This window comes from Chlorocebus sabaeus, chromosome 18, assembly GCF_047675955.1.
Source record: "Chlorocebus sabaeus isolate Y175 chromosome 18, mChlSab1.0.hap1, whole genome shotgun sequence".
Classification (NCBI taxonomy): Eukaryota; Metazoa; Chordata; class Mammalia; order Primates; family Cercopithecidae; genus Chlorocebus; species Chlorocebus sabaeus.
Genome location: NC_132921.1, coordinates 25,188,887 through 25,207,289, shown reverse-complemented (window position 1 = coordinate 25,207,289; position 18,403 = coordinate 25,188,887). Strand labels below are relative to the sequence as shown.

General features: G+C 38.9%; 1 protein-coding gene across 17 annotated transcripts in view; it reads right to left on the bottom strand.

Moving 5' to 3' along the window:
• Positions 1-18,403, bottom strand: part of TCF4 (transcription factor 4) — a 366,252-nt gene that overhangs the window by 61,176 nt on the left and 286,673 nt on the right. The window contains exon 1 of one of the 17 annotated variants that reach the window (XM_073006283.1): positions 17,843-18,061. The exons of 15 other annotated variants lie outside the window; for them this stretch is intronic. In XM_073006283.1, the coding sequence (XP_072862384.1) occupies positions 17,843-17,911 (69 nt within the window). In that variant the 5' untranslated portion in view covers positions 17,912-18,061. Of the gene's footprint in view, positions 1-17,842; positions 18,062-18,403 lie in introns of those variants that run through there. One more of the 17 variants, XM_073006282.1, reaches the window with a different exon arrangement.

Sequence of the window (18,403 nt, the reverse complement as noted above, 5' to 3'; positions counted from 1 at the left end):
ACACCACCGTATGTGGTTGGGTGGTAGCCAACTGATTGTCCAGTAGACCTTTACTACTTCTCCACATTACTACCCCTTCGTGATTCTGCCAGTACCATCTGAATATATAATTTCCAAAGAAAAATCAGTTCAGAATCACTGAAACATTATAATTGAGGCTTTCAGACCCTTCAAGAGAGTTACTGTATGTTCCATGGAAAGCAGAAAACAGCAAAGCAGAATTGTGCCACAGACGCCAAAGTACTAGCTAGGCTCATTCAGTAACTCAGGCCTTGGGAAAGTTCACAAATATTCCCAACTGCGACAGTTAAACACTCAAATGCCAAGAGTTTACTGTGTGCCACTGATGTCCACAGAACTACCCTTATGCTTTGATGCTTCTCTCAGCATCTATTGGGAAAACATACTTGTAGGTGATTAGCTTACTATTCAAGAAACTGGGTTGGAACCTCAACTCTTAATATTTTTTGAAGGACATAGGTCTCAGTAAGAAAAATGAATGGTTCCAGTGCAGTGATACGTCCATATTCAGAAGAGTTAAGATGGACCCTGTAATTGTCCTATGTGACCAAGATAAAGACATTGCTAGCTAACCCATAAACAAGGAGAAGATGTACTCAGAAGAGACAGCCTCCAGACAGTACATATACAGATTTGGCAGGAAACTGGAAATCACCCAGCTCTGGAGTCTGACCGATTAGGTTCAAATTCCAGCTCTCACAATTCCTTGCAAGGACATAACAAAGCAATTTATCTCTCAGAACCTCAGTTATCTTATTTGTCAAATGAACCATTGTTGTGAGGATTAGGGATAATATATGTCCAGCATAATTCCTAATCTGTCATGGGCACTCAATAAATAGGATTATTAATTCTATCTCGTAAGAGGTACTCATTACTTATAATTATTTTTAACAATGGGTCTAGAAAGCTGCTGTCCAACTGGCAGTCATTAGTAATATGTAGTTATTTGAATCAAACTCAACCAAAGTTAAGTAAAATTAAATGTTCTGTTCCTCAGTCACAGTAGCCATATTTCAAGTTCTCAACAGCACATGCAGTCACTGGTTACCATACTGAACATCACCAACATAGGACTTTCCCATCACCACAAAAAGGTGTACTGGGGAGTCCCAGTGTAGAGCCATGTTCATCCAAGAGGAAGGCACTGGGCCATGTTTGCCACTCGCTGTCAGGACAGCTATCACAGTAAGCCTAACTCATGTAAGACTTGCTGTTCCTTTAGGCTGGGAAAGCAGGAACTCTTCTGGAGTGCTAGTGGGACAGGCAAGTTCTAGGTATCCCTCCTAAGCATGTAACTGCTGTTCAATAAATGCTGACTGTAATGAATGGCAGGATACTGAGATCTTAGCTTTATTTATTATATTTAGAGTCCTTCGTACTATTGCATATTTCTTAAAGTCTTTTTTTCTAACCATCTGCCAAAATACTTGCAAGTTGTGCCAAACAACACACCATGGAAGAGTATCTATGACCCCAGGTTTCTGGATATGTAAGAAGTAAAAGGAAGAAACTCTTAATCTGCAATTTAGACCTTGGCCTCTAGTGTTTTTGACAAAGAAATTACAGCTAGACATGGTGTGATCACTTTTTATGGACAATAAAAGCTGAATATATTTTTAGCTTTTTTTTTTGCTGTAGTGTTTACAATACTGATAATTGTAATTATCAGTATAATTGGGTCTCTCTATTCCATATTCTTTCTTTGTTTTTAGTACTATTAGTCAAAATCTTTTTCTAGCTTTTTTTTTCAGACGTTCCTTTCTCTTTCATGTTACTTTCACATCTGCTGCCCTCTGTCTTGCCTCTTGGCATCATCTTTTTAAAGCTCAAATGAGTTCAACTTCGTTTTGTAAAGGAGTCAAAGGAAGAGGTGAAAGGACTTACCCCAGGGCCTGGACAGAGCCCAGGTTCCTGACTTCTCTGCCAGTTTTCCTGGCATTCTCCTTCCTAAAATCTTTCCTAAGTCGCTAACTTAAAGATTCCAATGGGCAGTCAAACGGCATGAAAGATTAGTCAAGAAATGCAAGAAGTAGAGTTGTGTAATGGCAGTTAATCATACTCAAAGGCACAGGACTGCAGGTGAACAGTCCAAGACTGCAAACAACCAAAATACAAACCAAACCACAGGATTTAAGCTCATTCACCTCCCATATTTTCAGTATTATCAAGTCAAGGAATATTTACTAACGGAGGAAGAAGAATCCTCCTTCATGCCCAAGTGATGGTTAAAGGGCGATTTCCATTATCAAATAAACAGGAAATGTGCTTAGAAATAACACATACATGTCTTAAGTACGTTGACAAATAGGAGGGTATTTCTTATAAATGGAAACATTTCACCGGTATAAGCTGTTAAAATTGTGACACTTTTACTCCATCTAAATCAGTTGGAGTATTTAAAAGAATTAATCAAGTAGTTCTAAGTGCCCCAAAATAATTCATGGTAAGAAGAGTTTAACTCCTCAAATTCTCTTTTTTGGTAGTCTGAAAAAAAGAGTATTTCACAACTATCAAAAAGTGTAAAATGTACCATTTATATGTATGATTTTCATATTTTATTTTTACTAACTGAGCAATGACCCATCTTCCCTCTACCAGGACGCACCACAAAAACCTACAAAAGAGAATATATATATTTCCCCAAAAAGAAATTCCCTGAGCATCTTACTATATTTAGAACACAAATCACTTCAAATATACATCCATATCTATACACCCCATCACAAAAATCATATAATTTTCTCAGCTTCTAAATATCAGCTGAGTCATTATTCATTCATGAGCACATTAAACCTGAGGCTAAATCCTGTAAGTGAATTTCAGCCAAGAGGTGTTTTTCCCTTCTCATCCACCAAATTTCCTTTCCCGTTTTAGGAAGTCACAAAACGGTAAGAATTTCAAGCTCCTTCCTTGTTTGTAACTGTCAATCAAATTACAGAATGGAAAAATATCAAGAGGATCCAGGAGACGGCACCAGGAAGCAGCAGGGACCTGGGCGATCCACAAAGGAGCAGGAAAGGCCTGAGCAGGCAGGGATGGCCAGAACACTGCCCTGCATTTCTCTACCAGTGCACTCAGCCTGCAGCAAGCTCAGCAAAGGCACAGTAAAAAAAAGTGAGCTGTGCCGATTTAAGTGTGTGCCTTCTGTGTGCAAAGCACGAAACCCTGGCGTTCTTCGTGGCCAGGCAGCCCTGCCTTGTAATTTCTTCTCTTCAATCAAAAGTCAACAATATTCTCTTACGTTTTTCATATAGCTGGCTGCATATATAAAAATATACATATAGCTGTATATTTTTCAAATTGAATTTCAAACTCTAAACAAAAATGAGTCGGTAGCCTTTGACATGTATAGAAATTTCCAAGGGGGAAAAAACAGTGCTTCAATTAAAACAAAAGAATTTAAGACAGAACCACTAATAATTAGAAAGAATAATATGACAAATTAAATCTGCAGAGTGGCTCATTATTTTGGAAGTATTTTCAGTGAGTTATTAATCCAACTCTGAGGCAGCAAAACTGCCAGGAGAGATGTCAGTGGGCTCGCTCTGCTATGACGTCATAGTGATGTTACAGCTATAGAACATTTGAGATTTAAGCTATTTTCCCCATTATCCTACTGAATTCCTGCAGCCATCCCAGTGACATATGCAGGGATCACCAATGAGAAAAACAGAAAATAAGTCATTTTCAGAAAAGAAGTCATTATTTATATCGTTTACACCCATCAGCTCTATTGCAGCCAAACTGTACATATACTCATTTTGCTTACATACAAACCCTTTTGTTTCATTATCATCCCAATTTTATGGCTAAGGGATCTGAGGCACAGAGAGGTTAAGCAACTTGCTTAAAGTCAGGCAGCTAATAAACTGGCAAAACTGAGATTCAAAACCATGTAGTCTTGTTTTGGAGTCTGAGTTTTTAAATACTCCAACAGTATCTCCTGGTAACTAAGAATTCTCTCCGTGGTGCTCATGGACTCCTACCACAACCCAGCTTTGTAGAGTCCTAGGTCCCCTATACTGCCTGGGCATTTAGCAGCCTAGAGCTGTTTTGCCCATAGAGAAGAACACAAGGTCATCTCAGTCAGGGCAGCACAAAGGAGGTTCTTGTGTGTTACTGCAAGAAGCAGGACCATTCATCTGTCTTCCAGACACGAAGTTGAGCTCAGATGCAACAGGTATTAAAACACTTGTTGAATACTACTAGAGATGGAGAGAGGTGAAGTAATTGGCTGAGAGTTACACTAGGGTTTAGTGGTGAAACCAGACCCATGACTAGATACCAGCACACTAAACTCAACTGATTAAAAACCACCAGATTATTATCTAAAGTATTAAAGTGAAGTATGAATACAGTCTTGTCTATGGGTAATAGCCTCTGGCTCCAAACACTTCTTTTTATTTTTACACCTGCATTTCTCTTGCTCTTGGCAATAACTGAGCAACATTCTGTGTTTCCTATTACTTTCAACATGGTGTATCAGAGGAATGCCCACTGCCAACATTATGAGTACCTTGGCCCTAGCTGAGAGTGCCTTAAACTGATTAAGTTACACCTGGCTAAAGATCTCTTGAAACACTTAATTGCTTAAAATTTGGTCCAGGTGAAACCCTGACTTCTTCCTGGTTACACTCCTTATGTTACTTATTCATGTGGGAGTTGGCTTCATTACCGGGCTCAGGGTTGGCACAGATAAAAGACTGCGGATGCTAAGCACATCACAACTCTAATATGTTCTAAACACCTAACTAAGTTGTTTCCAAACTTTTATTTACCAAATGCACTGATGTGCATGTGAAGAAAGTCAAGGTAATGTTAAGGAGAACCTGATATATTATTTCAATTAACCATTATTGCTTCTGGTTATCTTAAATCTTAAACAGATGTGACTAAATTATTTTTATCTCTGTTTACATCTATCATATCAAATTCATGATTGTCAATTATGTCTAATAAATCATCTCCCATCTCAACACTTTCTCCCCCTTTAGCAACCAATTGCTTTTTGTTTTAGATGATGACTACTGTTTCATTAGGAGGTGTTGGAACATCAAAATAGGTTTGGTTATATCTGCCAAAAAATAGCTTTGTGACCTCTGAAAGCACTGTTTTATCCATTAAATGAGGGCAGCACGTCTTCCAGATGAAAACAAATTCTATGACTTTACAATAAAGACAGAAATTAATTTTAGGTTTACTCCAATGTTGATTGTTATTTCTTCTATACCCTATTGTACACTAAGAAGGCCTGCTAAGGATAGCCAGTTGCAGAAACAATAAGGTAAAAACAGCATTACCTTAAAAAAAAAAAAAAAAAGTGCAGGTGTGCTTGGGCAAATGTGTATGTGCATGTAATGCCTGGCACAGAATAGGTTCAAAACTTTACTAAGTGCATGAATGCATGAATGAATAAACACACCACACACGAGATACACGTCAAACTAAGAATAACATCATAACACAGAGAAAGATAAACATTCATTGGTTCTGCCAAAATAGACTTTAGTGCATTCCACTTCTCTAATGTGTTTAGGGCTGAGCTTTCTTTAGAAAATGGAATTACCTATAATGGTCCTAAAGATTTTAAGAGCACTATTCCCCACCCTTTTCCTTTGAACTCTAGTCCACAGGTTGATGCCTGAAGCCTAAAGCTGACATGCTTAAGAAAGGACTTAAGCTCAAATAAATTTAGATGCGATTGGAGTGAACAAGTTAATTTCATTGCTGCAGACTTTTGTCAAGGTATATTACCAAGAGGGGTAAAAGCCTACATCCCTGGAAGAGTTTCCACAGTCACAAACCCACTTTTCATCACATCTCCAATCACTCCCTGTCTTTGGGAAATGCTGTCACAGTTCGTTAGCAGTAATTACACTTCAGTTCAATGAGGTCTTAGATCTTTTTCCAATAATCAATTTTTAGAAAGCATTTTTGGAAAGCAGAGAAGGTATGAGGGTACTGAGAGGGTGTTAAAAGAAGGGAAAGCAGTACAAAGAAAAATGCTAACTACATTATAGTTTGACCTTTTGCACACAACCCTAAAGGCGCTCTTCTTATTTCTGCAGTCCCGAATGTCTTTAGTGCTGTGTTTGTACCTAATAAGCACAGACAGCCAAAAAGCCATCATTCTTAAGTACTTATTCCTTCCCAGGAAGCAAGAGCAGTCAGGAAGAAAGTTGCATGAGATATAAGCAGAAAGTCACACTTTGAAGAGTCAACATTCAAGCAATGAAAAGACAGTGAGGCCAAGATTTTAACAGACATAAAATGATAATAATAATACTCAAAGAAACATTTCACAAAAGAAAATACACAGGTACTTCTCTAGATATATTCCTTGATCTTGAATTTAATTATGTAAAGGAAATTTGACAAAATTCTACCATTAGTTATTATTAAAAGTTCCTATCTTCATAGTATTTTAAATCAAAAGGACTTTTCTCATCCATTATCTTCTTTAATCCTCATTTTGAGATGGATTATCTATCCAAGTGGTCAACCACGCTACCCATCTTATACATTCGGGAACATAAGCTTGGAGTGGGCTAAGTGCTTTCCTTTTGCCATGAGTCACATGACAGAGTAAGGGCAGGAATGGGGTTATAACCTAGGTCTTTTCACTCGAAATCCTCAGTCAGAAGTTAGCACTTGATCAGAATATCCTCCCACATCACCTACTGTCTAAGGAATCTAGCGGACAACTTCTCATATTTGTTAAAGATATCTAATAGTGCTAAGTAGAGTTACAAATGAATGCTGCTGTGCTTTGAAGCATCAAACTTAACTCTGGGTGCTTTAAACAGATGCCTTCATCTTCTGCTTACCAAGAGAATTGTTATGAACAGTGAGTTTCCAATCTGGTAAAGTTTTGAACAGGAATCACTGCCATGGTACACTGTAAAATTGTTACCCCATCTTCCCTTTCATAAAGCTGAAAAAAAGTATGAATTACCTTTTTTCTGGCAAAACATACGGCCCTAACTACTTTCAACTGAAAACAAAAGCATGAAATAATTACCAAATGTATGACTCTGTGGCACAGATTGAAATGAAAAAAGTAAGTATGCAAGTTGTCAACATCTATGTCCAATCAGATGCTTCTCTGTCTGTTACCCATTCAAATGCCCACCCTCTTCCCTCATGCCCAGGGCAAACTTTTAGGTGAAATCAACCAGCAATATTTCACTAATTTAACTCAGAGCAGAGTTTTTAGCTAGCACAAAGCTAGGTGCTTTGGTAAATTACATACAAAAAATTAGAAGGGCAGAATTTTCACTAGGAACTAGTTGGGAGATTTATGATGTACAACGAGCAACTAGAAAATGTGATAAAGTGAGTCGTCTTTTGTACAAACTATATGTGCTAAAGAAATGTAAAGGGAGTTATCCTATAGGGTTATTCAAAAATATTTCTTAAATGAGGCGAAAGATTAATTAAGAAGGGCAATAATATTCCTGAAATAGGACCAGAAGAATAAATGATCAACAATAATTAGTTCATGACTTCAGGCATATTTAAAACATAATTGAGTTGGCTTTCTCTAAAATTTTAGGTATGTTTTCATTTGATCTAATTTTTTCTTAATTCAAAAAAATGTGCTACTGGCTACCTCAAACATTCTTCCGGAATGAGGAGGGCATAAATAAATGTGAACAACAGCAATTTCTTTAACAATAAAAATTATAGTAAGAATGACCCTTTCATAATTCTTTCCAAGAAATGTAAACTTTGTTAATTAAATTACTTTGTTCAATAATTTTGGATTTTCAAAAACAGAAATGTAAAACCCAAATGACTGCTTAAAATTAAGAGAAGCAGTTTAAAATTCTCAGTGTTGATGAAATTAATGAGAAAATGTCTTTACAAGAATAGCAGCAGTTTTACACAACAAAAGGCTCCGTCGTGTAAAATCCAAAAAAGATTTCTGTCTTCTTTGTCTTTCTTGATAAATTAGCATCTAGTGAGAATTTAAGAGAAATATACAGAAAGGTTAAAAGAAGCAAGGAATGTTTCCTATTTTTCTTTTCCCTGGCAGAGAAACATTCATTAAAATAGATAGTTCTTTGTTTACATAATTAGGAAATATTAGGTCCTATGTCTGGAACTTCCTAATCTATAAATAGACATAAATGAATATGTGTGTGTATATATACACACACAAATATGTATATGTACGTATATATGTATATGCATATGTATATACACATATATGTATACATACATGTATATACACATACACACATCTGTTTACTTATACACATTATGCATCTATATTTACACATTATTTACACACATTATACATACATACATATGTGTGTGTATTTTTAGCATGTATGTGTGTGTACACCTGTGTGTGTATATAACATCAAAATTAAAGGTTTATAAAGCATAGAAGTAGGGGGATGGGAAGGAACTGCTTAATGGGTACAGTTTCCTTCTGGGCTGAGGAAAATGTTTTGGAATGAGACAGATGTAGTGATTGCTCAACATTGTGAATGTACTAGATATTACTGAATGGTTTACTTCAAAATGGTTAATTTTACATTATGTGACTTTCACCTCAATTAAAAAAACAAAATAACACATAGTAGCAGGCCCTTAACTTACATGTTGTCCTTCAGAAAAAAATATCAGCAAGGGCCCATCTGTAGGGAGATGGAATTCTAGTAGAGAGGACAAGATGACGGCCAAATTTCTTAAGCAGTAAGTCTTGTTATCAGTTGCTACATGGAACATTTAGGTAAATAATGTAGCTATTATTAGGAGAGGAGGCTGCCTTTCCGCTGAAATAAAAACACTCTCTTAGCAAAGTCACTCATGTTCTCTTTGTTAGCAAACTCAGTGTTCTTCATTCTACCGAGAAAATGAACCTACGATTTTTCCCTCATTGCCAAAATGTCTTAAGAGAGTCAACTGGCTATAAATAATGATCCCTAATGTGCTCTACAGAGCAGGAGACATCTTTCTAGATTTGGCTCTATCATTAATAGACGGAGGTCTCTCAATCTCTTTCTCAATCTTCAATATTTATTTGAAAAATGTAGTTCATAGCATTTGCCACTGCAACAAGACACTGAGAAAACACTGAAACAGTAGGGGCCCTACGGTATTTAATTTGTAGAGCATGTCCAGCACCTTAATGATGCTGAAAATATTTTTTGATGTTGATGAACCTCAGTGTTCTTAAACTGAAAGTTTCTTGACATATGGATAAGCTATTCAGCTCTTTTTTCCAGTAAGTCCAAACAGGATTGTGTACTAACAGTATAATATGGAGAGAAATATGGAACAAATATTAGGGAAGAATGAGCTCAATTTTCATTAAATATATTTAATCTTCTAAACTTTCCAATGACTTTTTTTTTTTTTTTTTTAAAGAAATTCATATCTTGGCCAGGTGTAGTGGTTCACGCCTGTAATCTCAGGACTTTGGGAGGCCGAGGTGAGCGGATCACTTGAGGTCAGGAGTTCAACACCAGCCTGGCCAACATGGTGAAACTCCATCTCTACTAAAAATACAAAAATTAGCTGAGTGTTGTGGTGGGCGCCTGTAATCCCAGCTACTCGGTGACTGAGGCATTAGGATTGCTTGATCCCAGGAGACGGAGGTCGCAGTGAACCAAGATTGCACCACTGCACTCCAGCCTGGGCGACAGAGTGAGAATCTGTCTCAAAAAAAAAAAAAAAAAAAAGAAAAAAAAAGAAAGAAATTCATATCTTATGTGAATTATCCAGGTCATATCCCCCGATAAATACTATGGGCTCCTTAGGAGCAAAGACTGTGGTTTAGAGCACCTCCAACACAATGGGTTGCCCAAAGCAGGTACCCAATAAATAGGAAACAAGGAAGACAGCCAAAGCAGAAGAGAACCAGTCCTTCCCTTAACTTACAAAGTTCATGCAGCAGAATTTTAGGGTTGAAGGAAAGTATACATCATGCACCCTTTTTCAGAAAAACTGTCCTCTGAATCATGAGTGGCTTCCATAGGTGTCGTGCATGGGATGAACTTCTGGCCTTGTACCAGGAAGAAGATATCATATGGAGATGACCCAGATGTGAAAGGTATCATGCCGCAATTCCACAGCTGTCTAGCATTGGATGTGCAGAATTTCTCAAGAAGCTCATCCATGTAGAATTTACGAATATCTTGGAGTTGCTATATTTGTGATATCTGTACCTCACTTTCTGCGTTCAGATTTTATTTTTATTTTACTTTTATTATTGTAGGGACAGGGTCTCACTATGTTACCCAGGCTGGTCTCAAACTGCTGGCCTCAGAGAATCCTCCCGCCTTGGCCTGTGTCCAAATTTTTAAAATAACGGTTGCAAGAAATTATAACAAACCAAGAATCAGTTTATGACTTTAATCTTCTTCCCAAAATTCAGAAACATAATCAGAAGTCACAGGCAAGTAAAGACTATGCATCATCTTTGATGGTGCTTCCTACTTCCGCTGGATGGAGCCTCAAAAACAGGTTGTACTGACTTATAAGGAGGCACAACACAGAATGCAAACCTCAACCTGCACTGACTGCTTGAAAAACTCTTCCATTTCACCTGCCCCCTAGTTCTTCCTGTTCTTCATCCCATTGGCCTACACTGCTCATTTTGCCCTTTGCATGTGGTGCACCGTGTGTTGCTGTCTTCTGTTTTATATTTATGATCTGTTTTCTGAAATCTCCCAGGCTGCAGGTATGTCATTCTTTACCTGGTCACTCCCTATGTCTGGTAGATAAGATACTTGATGCTCATTTTCCGGTGATGAGGATGATGATGATGACAATGATGATGGAAAATTATCTTGCAATGCCTGTTCTCCAATTCTTTAGCTTCATTCCACATCCACTACTTCCATGAAACTGCTCAAGACCTCCTGGATGCTGCAGCCAAATGTCACTTTTATCTCTCAGCAACATCTGACACTGTTGACAATTTCCTCCTTCTGGTTAGATCTGCTTCCCTTGGCTTCTCTGACTCTAAGTTTTCCAGGTCCTCCTATCCCTCTGGACTTTTAAATTCAATTACTTCTCAGGCATACCCATTTGAAAGGCTCCTCGTCACATTCATGATCAAATCTCAAGTCGCTTTTTGATCTTTTCAGTCTCACCTTTTACTGTTACCCTTTTGCACCATAAGCTCCAGGCATTCTGAACTACTTCTGGGTCACCGGATATGCCATGTTCACCCCTGCGTCCAGTTATAACCCTTGCATTTTGCCAGCTTAATTCCCATTCATCCTTGCACTTCACTTCCTCTAAGGCTAAATGTGGGCTAGTTGTCCTTTGTGTATCTACCTTCAGGAGCCTGTACTCCCCAATCCATGCATTATCAGTCTAGGTTATAATAGTCTGTTTGCCTATCTCATGCTTGTCTTTTTCAGAGTTATATTCTAACACCTCACTCATAGTAGGCATTTGATAAATATTAGCTGGATTACTTTATTCTGTCAAACTTCTTGCCACCATCTGAGTAAAGGAGTTAGGAAAAGTACATTAAAGTGTTTTTTTTTTTCTTCTTTTTTTAAACAACCAAAATAACTTCTCCTGAAATAGGAAAGAAGAAATCTACTGCCTCTCTGTAACTCTCTAAAACTGATCATCTCAGGTGATAGTGCTAGTCCAAAGAACAGATATAGGATTTCATCCAAGCGCGTGTCAATGACTTACCATCAGTGGAACAAGCCTGAAGCTCTGGCTATTTTTGTTCCTTAAATTCCCTGTGTTCTGCTCCTGTACTTAAAAGCCAGATGCAGAGGAATTCCAGGACTTAGAATCCCTCACGTTAGCTCTCTTGAGTGCAATGTAGGAGAGAGAATGAAAACTTCCACTGCTTAGAAGTCCACAGAGCTCAGGGGTAAAAATGAGCAGGAACTTGCATCATGGTGTAAGGGTGAGAGTCTACGATCAGGCTTCCACTATATGGCTAAGAGAGGGCATCCTTCATCTTCATCATGTTTTATCTGCAGTGTTTTTTGACTTCAATTTAATAGCAATATTGTCTTTGGAGCCAGTTTCTTAATAATGATACTTTTCTTCTATTATATGCCAGCCACACCAAAGAGGGTCACATCAGTGTGACTGCTCCTAAGGTGAAATGATCTGTGGTGTTTTCTAAAATGGTCTGAGGTGAACAAACCAGGTAAGAAAATGCTAAGATTTGCATTTCCTTGAAATGCAATGTTATTTTTGAGCTCCTAATTGAAAAAATTTAAACTGCATATAATTAAGTGTGGGGGAGTGTACCAAGGTGGCTCACATTTAGGCACATGGTAAACTGATTTGCCGTTGAACTAGAAGGCTAATATTAGGAATGAGAGAGCCAAGCCATGCTTTGTGTTTGTTCAATGTCTCATACTATTTTTCAAATGTCATGGGCTCAGCAAAACCCAAAACACATTTTCTCAGCACTTCTCTCTATTTTTCAACCCATATGTATTTTGAGAGAAGTTTAATTCATATGTTTCTGATTTATTTACATGCAAGTCATCAGAATGTTGTTTTGTAGGAACTATTTGATGTCCAGAAAGCCTGTTGAGTCTTTTCTTTGAGGATTTTTTTTTTTTTTTAATCCCTTAGGATCGGGAAGCCATGATTTCCAAATAGGGAAAAAAAAAAAAAAAAAAAAAAAAAAAAAAGGCAGGCAAGCAAGCAAGCTAGCCAGCTCATCAGAATCCCCAATATTTTTTCCTCAAAGGTTCAAATTTTGTTTAACAGTTAGAGCACATAAAGTCTGAGTATAATTCTTTCATTGGCAGGCTTGTATCGTACTGTATTTTCCTGCTCCTCACTGACACTGCCCTTCTTGAAGTTAGTAATGTCTTCCTTGTGGATATAAAAGTACATATTTGCAATGTATGAATAGCAAGAATAGATCTTAAAGGGAGGTGGTGAGCTCTTCAAACACTAAGTGAATGCATTCTGTAACATGCTGTCAGGGCCAAGGGAGGGGGTCTGGGTATTAAGAGAGAGGAAAGTAGTTAGCTCCTCTCCAGGAGAGTCCTATGAAAATAAGCACAATTTTTCATTCCATTAGGCATTGTGCTGGCATACTCTTTCCTCAATTTACAAATGTAACTCTCTGATTCAAGTGTGGTCTGATAGTTGTTTGTGCACATTACAAATTATAATATAATTTTATAAATATTTCTCCACTTGCAAATAACTACAAACAAAAAACAAAAACAAACAAACAAAAAAAGAAGAGAACACTAGCAATTTTTAGGACTTCCAAGGACAGTTAGTTTGAGTATCCCTACATTGAGATTTTTGGCAAAAGCGGTATCCTTTTTTAAAGAAATAAGGTTTAAGACGCTGTATATTGCATGTAGGAGGGCTTTTATCTTTTAACATTATTGATGTCTACCTAAATTTGATCATTTGTAAGTTATATTGAATGTAGTAATATTTTAGAAGACTGGATTTTAATAGTAGTGGACACTTTTTTTTTTTTTTTTTAAGTGCTGCATATAAAAAAGATTGGCTCCTCTGCAAGCTTTCCTAAATTTCAATCTGCAAACCAAATTAATATTGGGCACGAAGCATCTAGCCAGTATCTAATACTATCTCATGCCTCTGTAGTGTGTCTCTACAAATATAAACCCACATTTCCCAGCAGACTCTTTGTCCTCTGTGAGGCGAGCCAGATTAGGAATGCTGGTTAATCTGAGTGAGAACTGAAAGATTTCTACCTAGGCTTCCTTTCAAGGCTGAGATATCTCTATTCCCTAAAACTCTTTTCCATTTTCCCATTTCAAAACGAGAATGGTGTTAGGGTTGAGAAGATTCAGAAAAGTCTTCTCAAATCAAATATCTCTCCAGCACAGCTGCTGTTAAGTGACCCACCATGTTCGAAGACAGGCTCACAACCCATATACTATGGTGTTTTTGCTATGAGCCCCCTATACTATATATTTCAGGAAAGCAATGTTTTTAGGAAAAAACCCCAGCAAATTAAACTTCTCAGTACATTACTCTTCAAACACAGTTAACAGTGGCATGAGCAGGAAACAGAAATGTTATCTTAAGCTATCACACTGAATGATGATTTAAGGTTATATATGTGTGCATTAAATATCAGGCAAATAACCAAATAGCTACCATTAAAACATGTGACTACAGCAAATCAATTAATTGCCAGTTGCTCTGAATTCAAACATATCTCTGAAAACACCTCATTGTATAAAGATTGTGAAATAGCAAAATATAGTTGTCATCAAAAGTCTTTAAAAAATGATTTAATACATCAATCTCTACATCATAAGGGGAAAGCTTGAACAAAGATAAAACAATCTAGCCTTATGAAGATACACATTCAGTAACCATTGTAAAGATATGGTCGGTTTTCTCTCTAGAGTCGATCAGATAGACATTTCCCTACAATTTAGGTCAATAATTTAAGTTTTTAGTTTTCACTACCTTTTGATAAAGATCAGCTCTAATATAAAAATAAATACGAAGAAGCATGTCAAACAGTGTGATTAGGTTTCAATAGCTGCCTGTCAGAAGTAATAATTCATCTCACATTTAAAAACTTTTCTTGGCCAGGTGCAGTGGCTCACACCTGTAATCCTAGCACTTTGGGAGGCCGAGGTGGGCGGATCACTTGAGGTCAGGAGTTCGAAACCAGCCTGGTCAACATGGTAAAACCTCGTCTCTACCAAAAATACAAAAAATTAGCCGGGTGTGGTGGTGTACACCTGTAATCCCAGCTACGCGGGAGGCTGAGACAGGAGACTCTCTTGAACCTGGGAGGTGGAGGCTGCAGTGAGCCAAGATCACGCCATTGCACTCCAGCCTGGGCAACAGAGTGAGACTCCATCTCAAAAAAAAAAAAAAAAAAAAGCTTTTGGGGGGCATGTTTCTGCTTTTTTTTTTTTTGGTTCTGGTTTGCTGGTTTTCAGTTTAAAAGAAGGAAGGCGTTGATGGCAGCATTTACTCATGAGATACCACATTATTGTTTCAAACTGTAGAAATTCCTAATTGTGAGTAATACTTTGAAATGCAATAGCCGAAGTGAAAAAACTCAAAACCTCACGGGCTACCCATCTTAGAACAGATTATGAGAAAGGTAAATTTGAAAGCATTATAGAAAGATGTTACTTTGAAACAAACAAAAAAAATGTTGCTGGGTAACATTCAAAGTGTCTACAATGTTCTTTTCTCCTCTTTGCCTCTCTCCATTCCCCAACAGTAGACCCTGCCTTGGCATATTCACAGATGCAATCCCTGCTGAGCCACAGTAACGAGGAGTACCCCCTACCATCACAAATTTAGTAAGAGAGAAGTCACTGTGTATGGGAGATGAGTCTCCAACATCTTCCTTCTGAAGGGAAATGCTCATAGAGACACACATGCCTCACTTGCTTTTCCATCGTCTTATGGCCTGGGATGTACAGAAAGATGGAACCTCAAAGAACTCCTAACCATCATCATCTTCCTGTCCCTATTCAGAGATGCACAGATTCCAAGAGGTGTCTTCAATGAAATACGCACACACAGAGAGACACACACACACACACCCCACATTAATTTCTATTGCTGTTATTTTTCAGCATCATTTCAACGTTTAACAATCTGAACTAATAGCTATTTTAAAACATGTCCCAAGCTTCTGGTGGGAATCTGCCCCCTGTGCCAACCATTTGTTTCTTAACTATAGTATACTTCTGACCATCTTGATGGACTGACCTGCTCTGGGATTGAACAGAAGAGTGGACAATTTTTTGTTTGTTTTAATTGAAGGTCCTTAATGTGGGCCACATGTTCCTGGCGGTCATTTGGAAGGCAGGGGCAGGGAATGCAAAGTGGCAGGGAGTTGGGGGGTGGGGGAGGGGTGAGTGGGGAGGGACTGGATGATGAAAAGACCAGTTCCACAAGCGAAGCACATTAGCAACCCAGAGTGGAAAGGGCCGGAAGGAAAACCCACCCACCTCACCCCTGCGTTCATTCTATCAACCTGCAATTGTTGCAATCAAAACCATATGTCGGTTCTTCTAGATCTTTCTCACAGGACAAACATGCGAAGGGCCTCAGGCCTGGCGTTGCCATCAAATGGTAATTGATACCATATGAGCCACAAAATAGAAAAGCACATGCAAACAGCAACCACTCTCACGGCACCCTCCTCCCTCCCACCTTCCAATCCCCTGCTTGGCCCCTTGAGAGGGATGAAATTGCAGGTCTTGTCGGGCTGCTAAGTGCACAGTGCACCATGAAAAACAAGTGTACGTGGCTCCAGTAACCACCTGTATATCAGAGAGAAAGGAGGGTCCACTAGCCAAGAGCTCGTCCCAGAGAACAGGCGAAGGGAAAAAGTGACTCTGGGTTAATACAAGGTCATTGATCATGGGGGAAAACGAGCACAGGTGTGAAGCAGATCACAGGCCCGGAGCAGGGAAGGCCCCCCCCGCCCCGCCCGGTCCCTTAGCACATCCGGCCTGGAGAAAGCTCGTTACCGCTAAGCCACATCTGTCTTCTTCCCCTCCCACCAGTGAGATAGCGGGAAAGTGGAAACCACTCCCCAATTACAAGGCAATTAGAAGAAAAGTGACCCCAATCCCATATCTGCTTCTCTCCTTTTCTGAAGCTCTTTTTGCATCCCATTGTTCTCACAGCAGAAAAAAAAAGTCAAGAAAACCCGCTGAGCTGGGGGTTCTGCCAATTGCTGGTTGAATGTAATACAGTAGGTAAAATCCGTCTCTTATTTCCACCAACACTGACAGAAGTACAAGTAGCATACGGCTCTCGCCTCTGCATGTATATATTTTCTTATTAACTCGATCGGGCAGAAATTTGCAGAGATTTGTTTGGATTTAGAAGTCACAACAGAATGTCAGTTTCACAAACCAAGGCTCATTCTGTGGTGAAATGTACAGCTCTGGACCCAACCGTTCACTGCACACAGCTATTTGTTCCAATTCCTCCAGCAGCCGCTTCTGAACAAACAACTAACTTATTCTAAACACACGCAATGGCTCTAATTTTTCTTCCTTCTCCCTATCCCATTATATGTGATATTTTAGTCTTATAGATCTTATGAAGTTTAAATATTTTCCAGATGGGCCTAGGGAGCACAGAACCATGTAAACACTTTAAATTATAAAAGGGCCAACTAAACACTTAAAACAGAAGAGGATGATGATGAGATTCTTCTTTTGCAAACAGTAATCTAGTGAGCTAACACCAAAAACTTAAAAAAAAACAAAACAAAAAACGGGGGAGGGGGTTGGGGTGGGGGACAGATATCAATTCCCTTTTTTCTCCCCAAAACTCTTGGAAGATGAGCTGATTCATCCTCATTTAGGTTGCATCTATTTATATATTTTCTAAGTAAATCGTTTCTGAGAAAAAAAGATGATTTAAGCTCAATTTACAATTCTATACCTCACAATGATAAGAAACAAAACTGTGATTGTAACCGAATGATAAATTCCACTGTCCTGCAGAGGGAAAATTAATATGGCCTATTAACTCCATCCATTTGCCCTGATCCTCAGCAGTCCTCTATTCCTAAAAGTCTGCCCACAAAAGACCTGAACAAGGTGGCACTTGCCAAGGACCCTCGGCCTCGAGGCAATCCAGGAACATTCCTAATGACAGTCAGCACCAATCCAAGAGAAAAGGACGTGAACAGATGAAGGTGGTAAAGTAACCCGGGCAGAGCGAATTAAAATGAAAGTCCTGGTGAATGCCAGGGAAGACAGAAGTAGTGCAAAGCAAATGGGTAACATACAAGTCAAAGCAGCACAGTGCAGCCCAAGAGGTGTCAAGTCAGGCAGGCTCGGGATAGACCACTTTGGGGAGACTCTGACCTTACCTCTGCTTTCCCTTCGTGGTCCAGGCAACATAGCCCTGTATCTGAGCATCTGCATTGTTTAAATTTCATCCTGTGGTGTTGTTTGCTGATTGGTCAGACATGGCTGACAGCATCAGAACTTCAATCTGACACACAAGGAGCAAGCAGGACCACAGCCCAGAATTCATAATGGGAGGGAGAGAGGGAACTTCATGCTGGATATATGAAACTCAGACCCGCAGATGTCTGCTGCGAGGCCTGTGGCTGGCCTAGGGGTGGGAGGGCCTAGGATCAGACCGGGAGGAGGACACGAAGTAGGGGAGGTGGGACAAGCCCAGCCACCCAAATGACCAGGCATGAGGCATCCCCTGGATAGAGCTGCATCTGGAGTCTGTTTAGCAGCTTCCTTCTTGCCACTCCCAATTCCTGTGACCTCCTGGGAATACAGGAGGCCTCCTTCCTTGAATGCCTTTATTTTACAGAATAAAAGTGGTAGTATTTTCGGTTTGGGGCAATGCATTTATTTCTCAAAGTATCTGACATTTTCCAAGTAGAGAAGAGCTACTAAAGAGACCTCAGTTG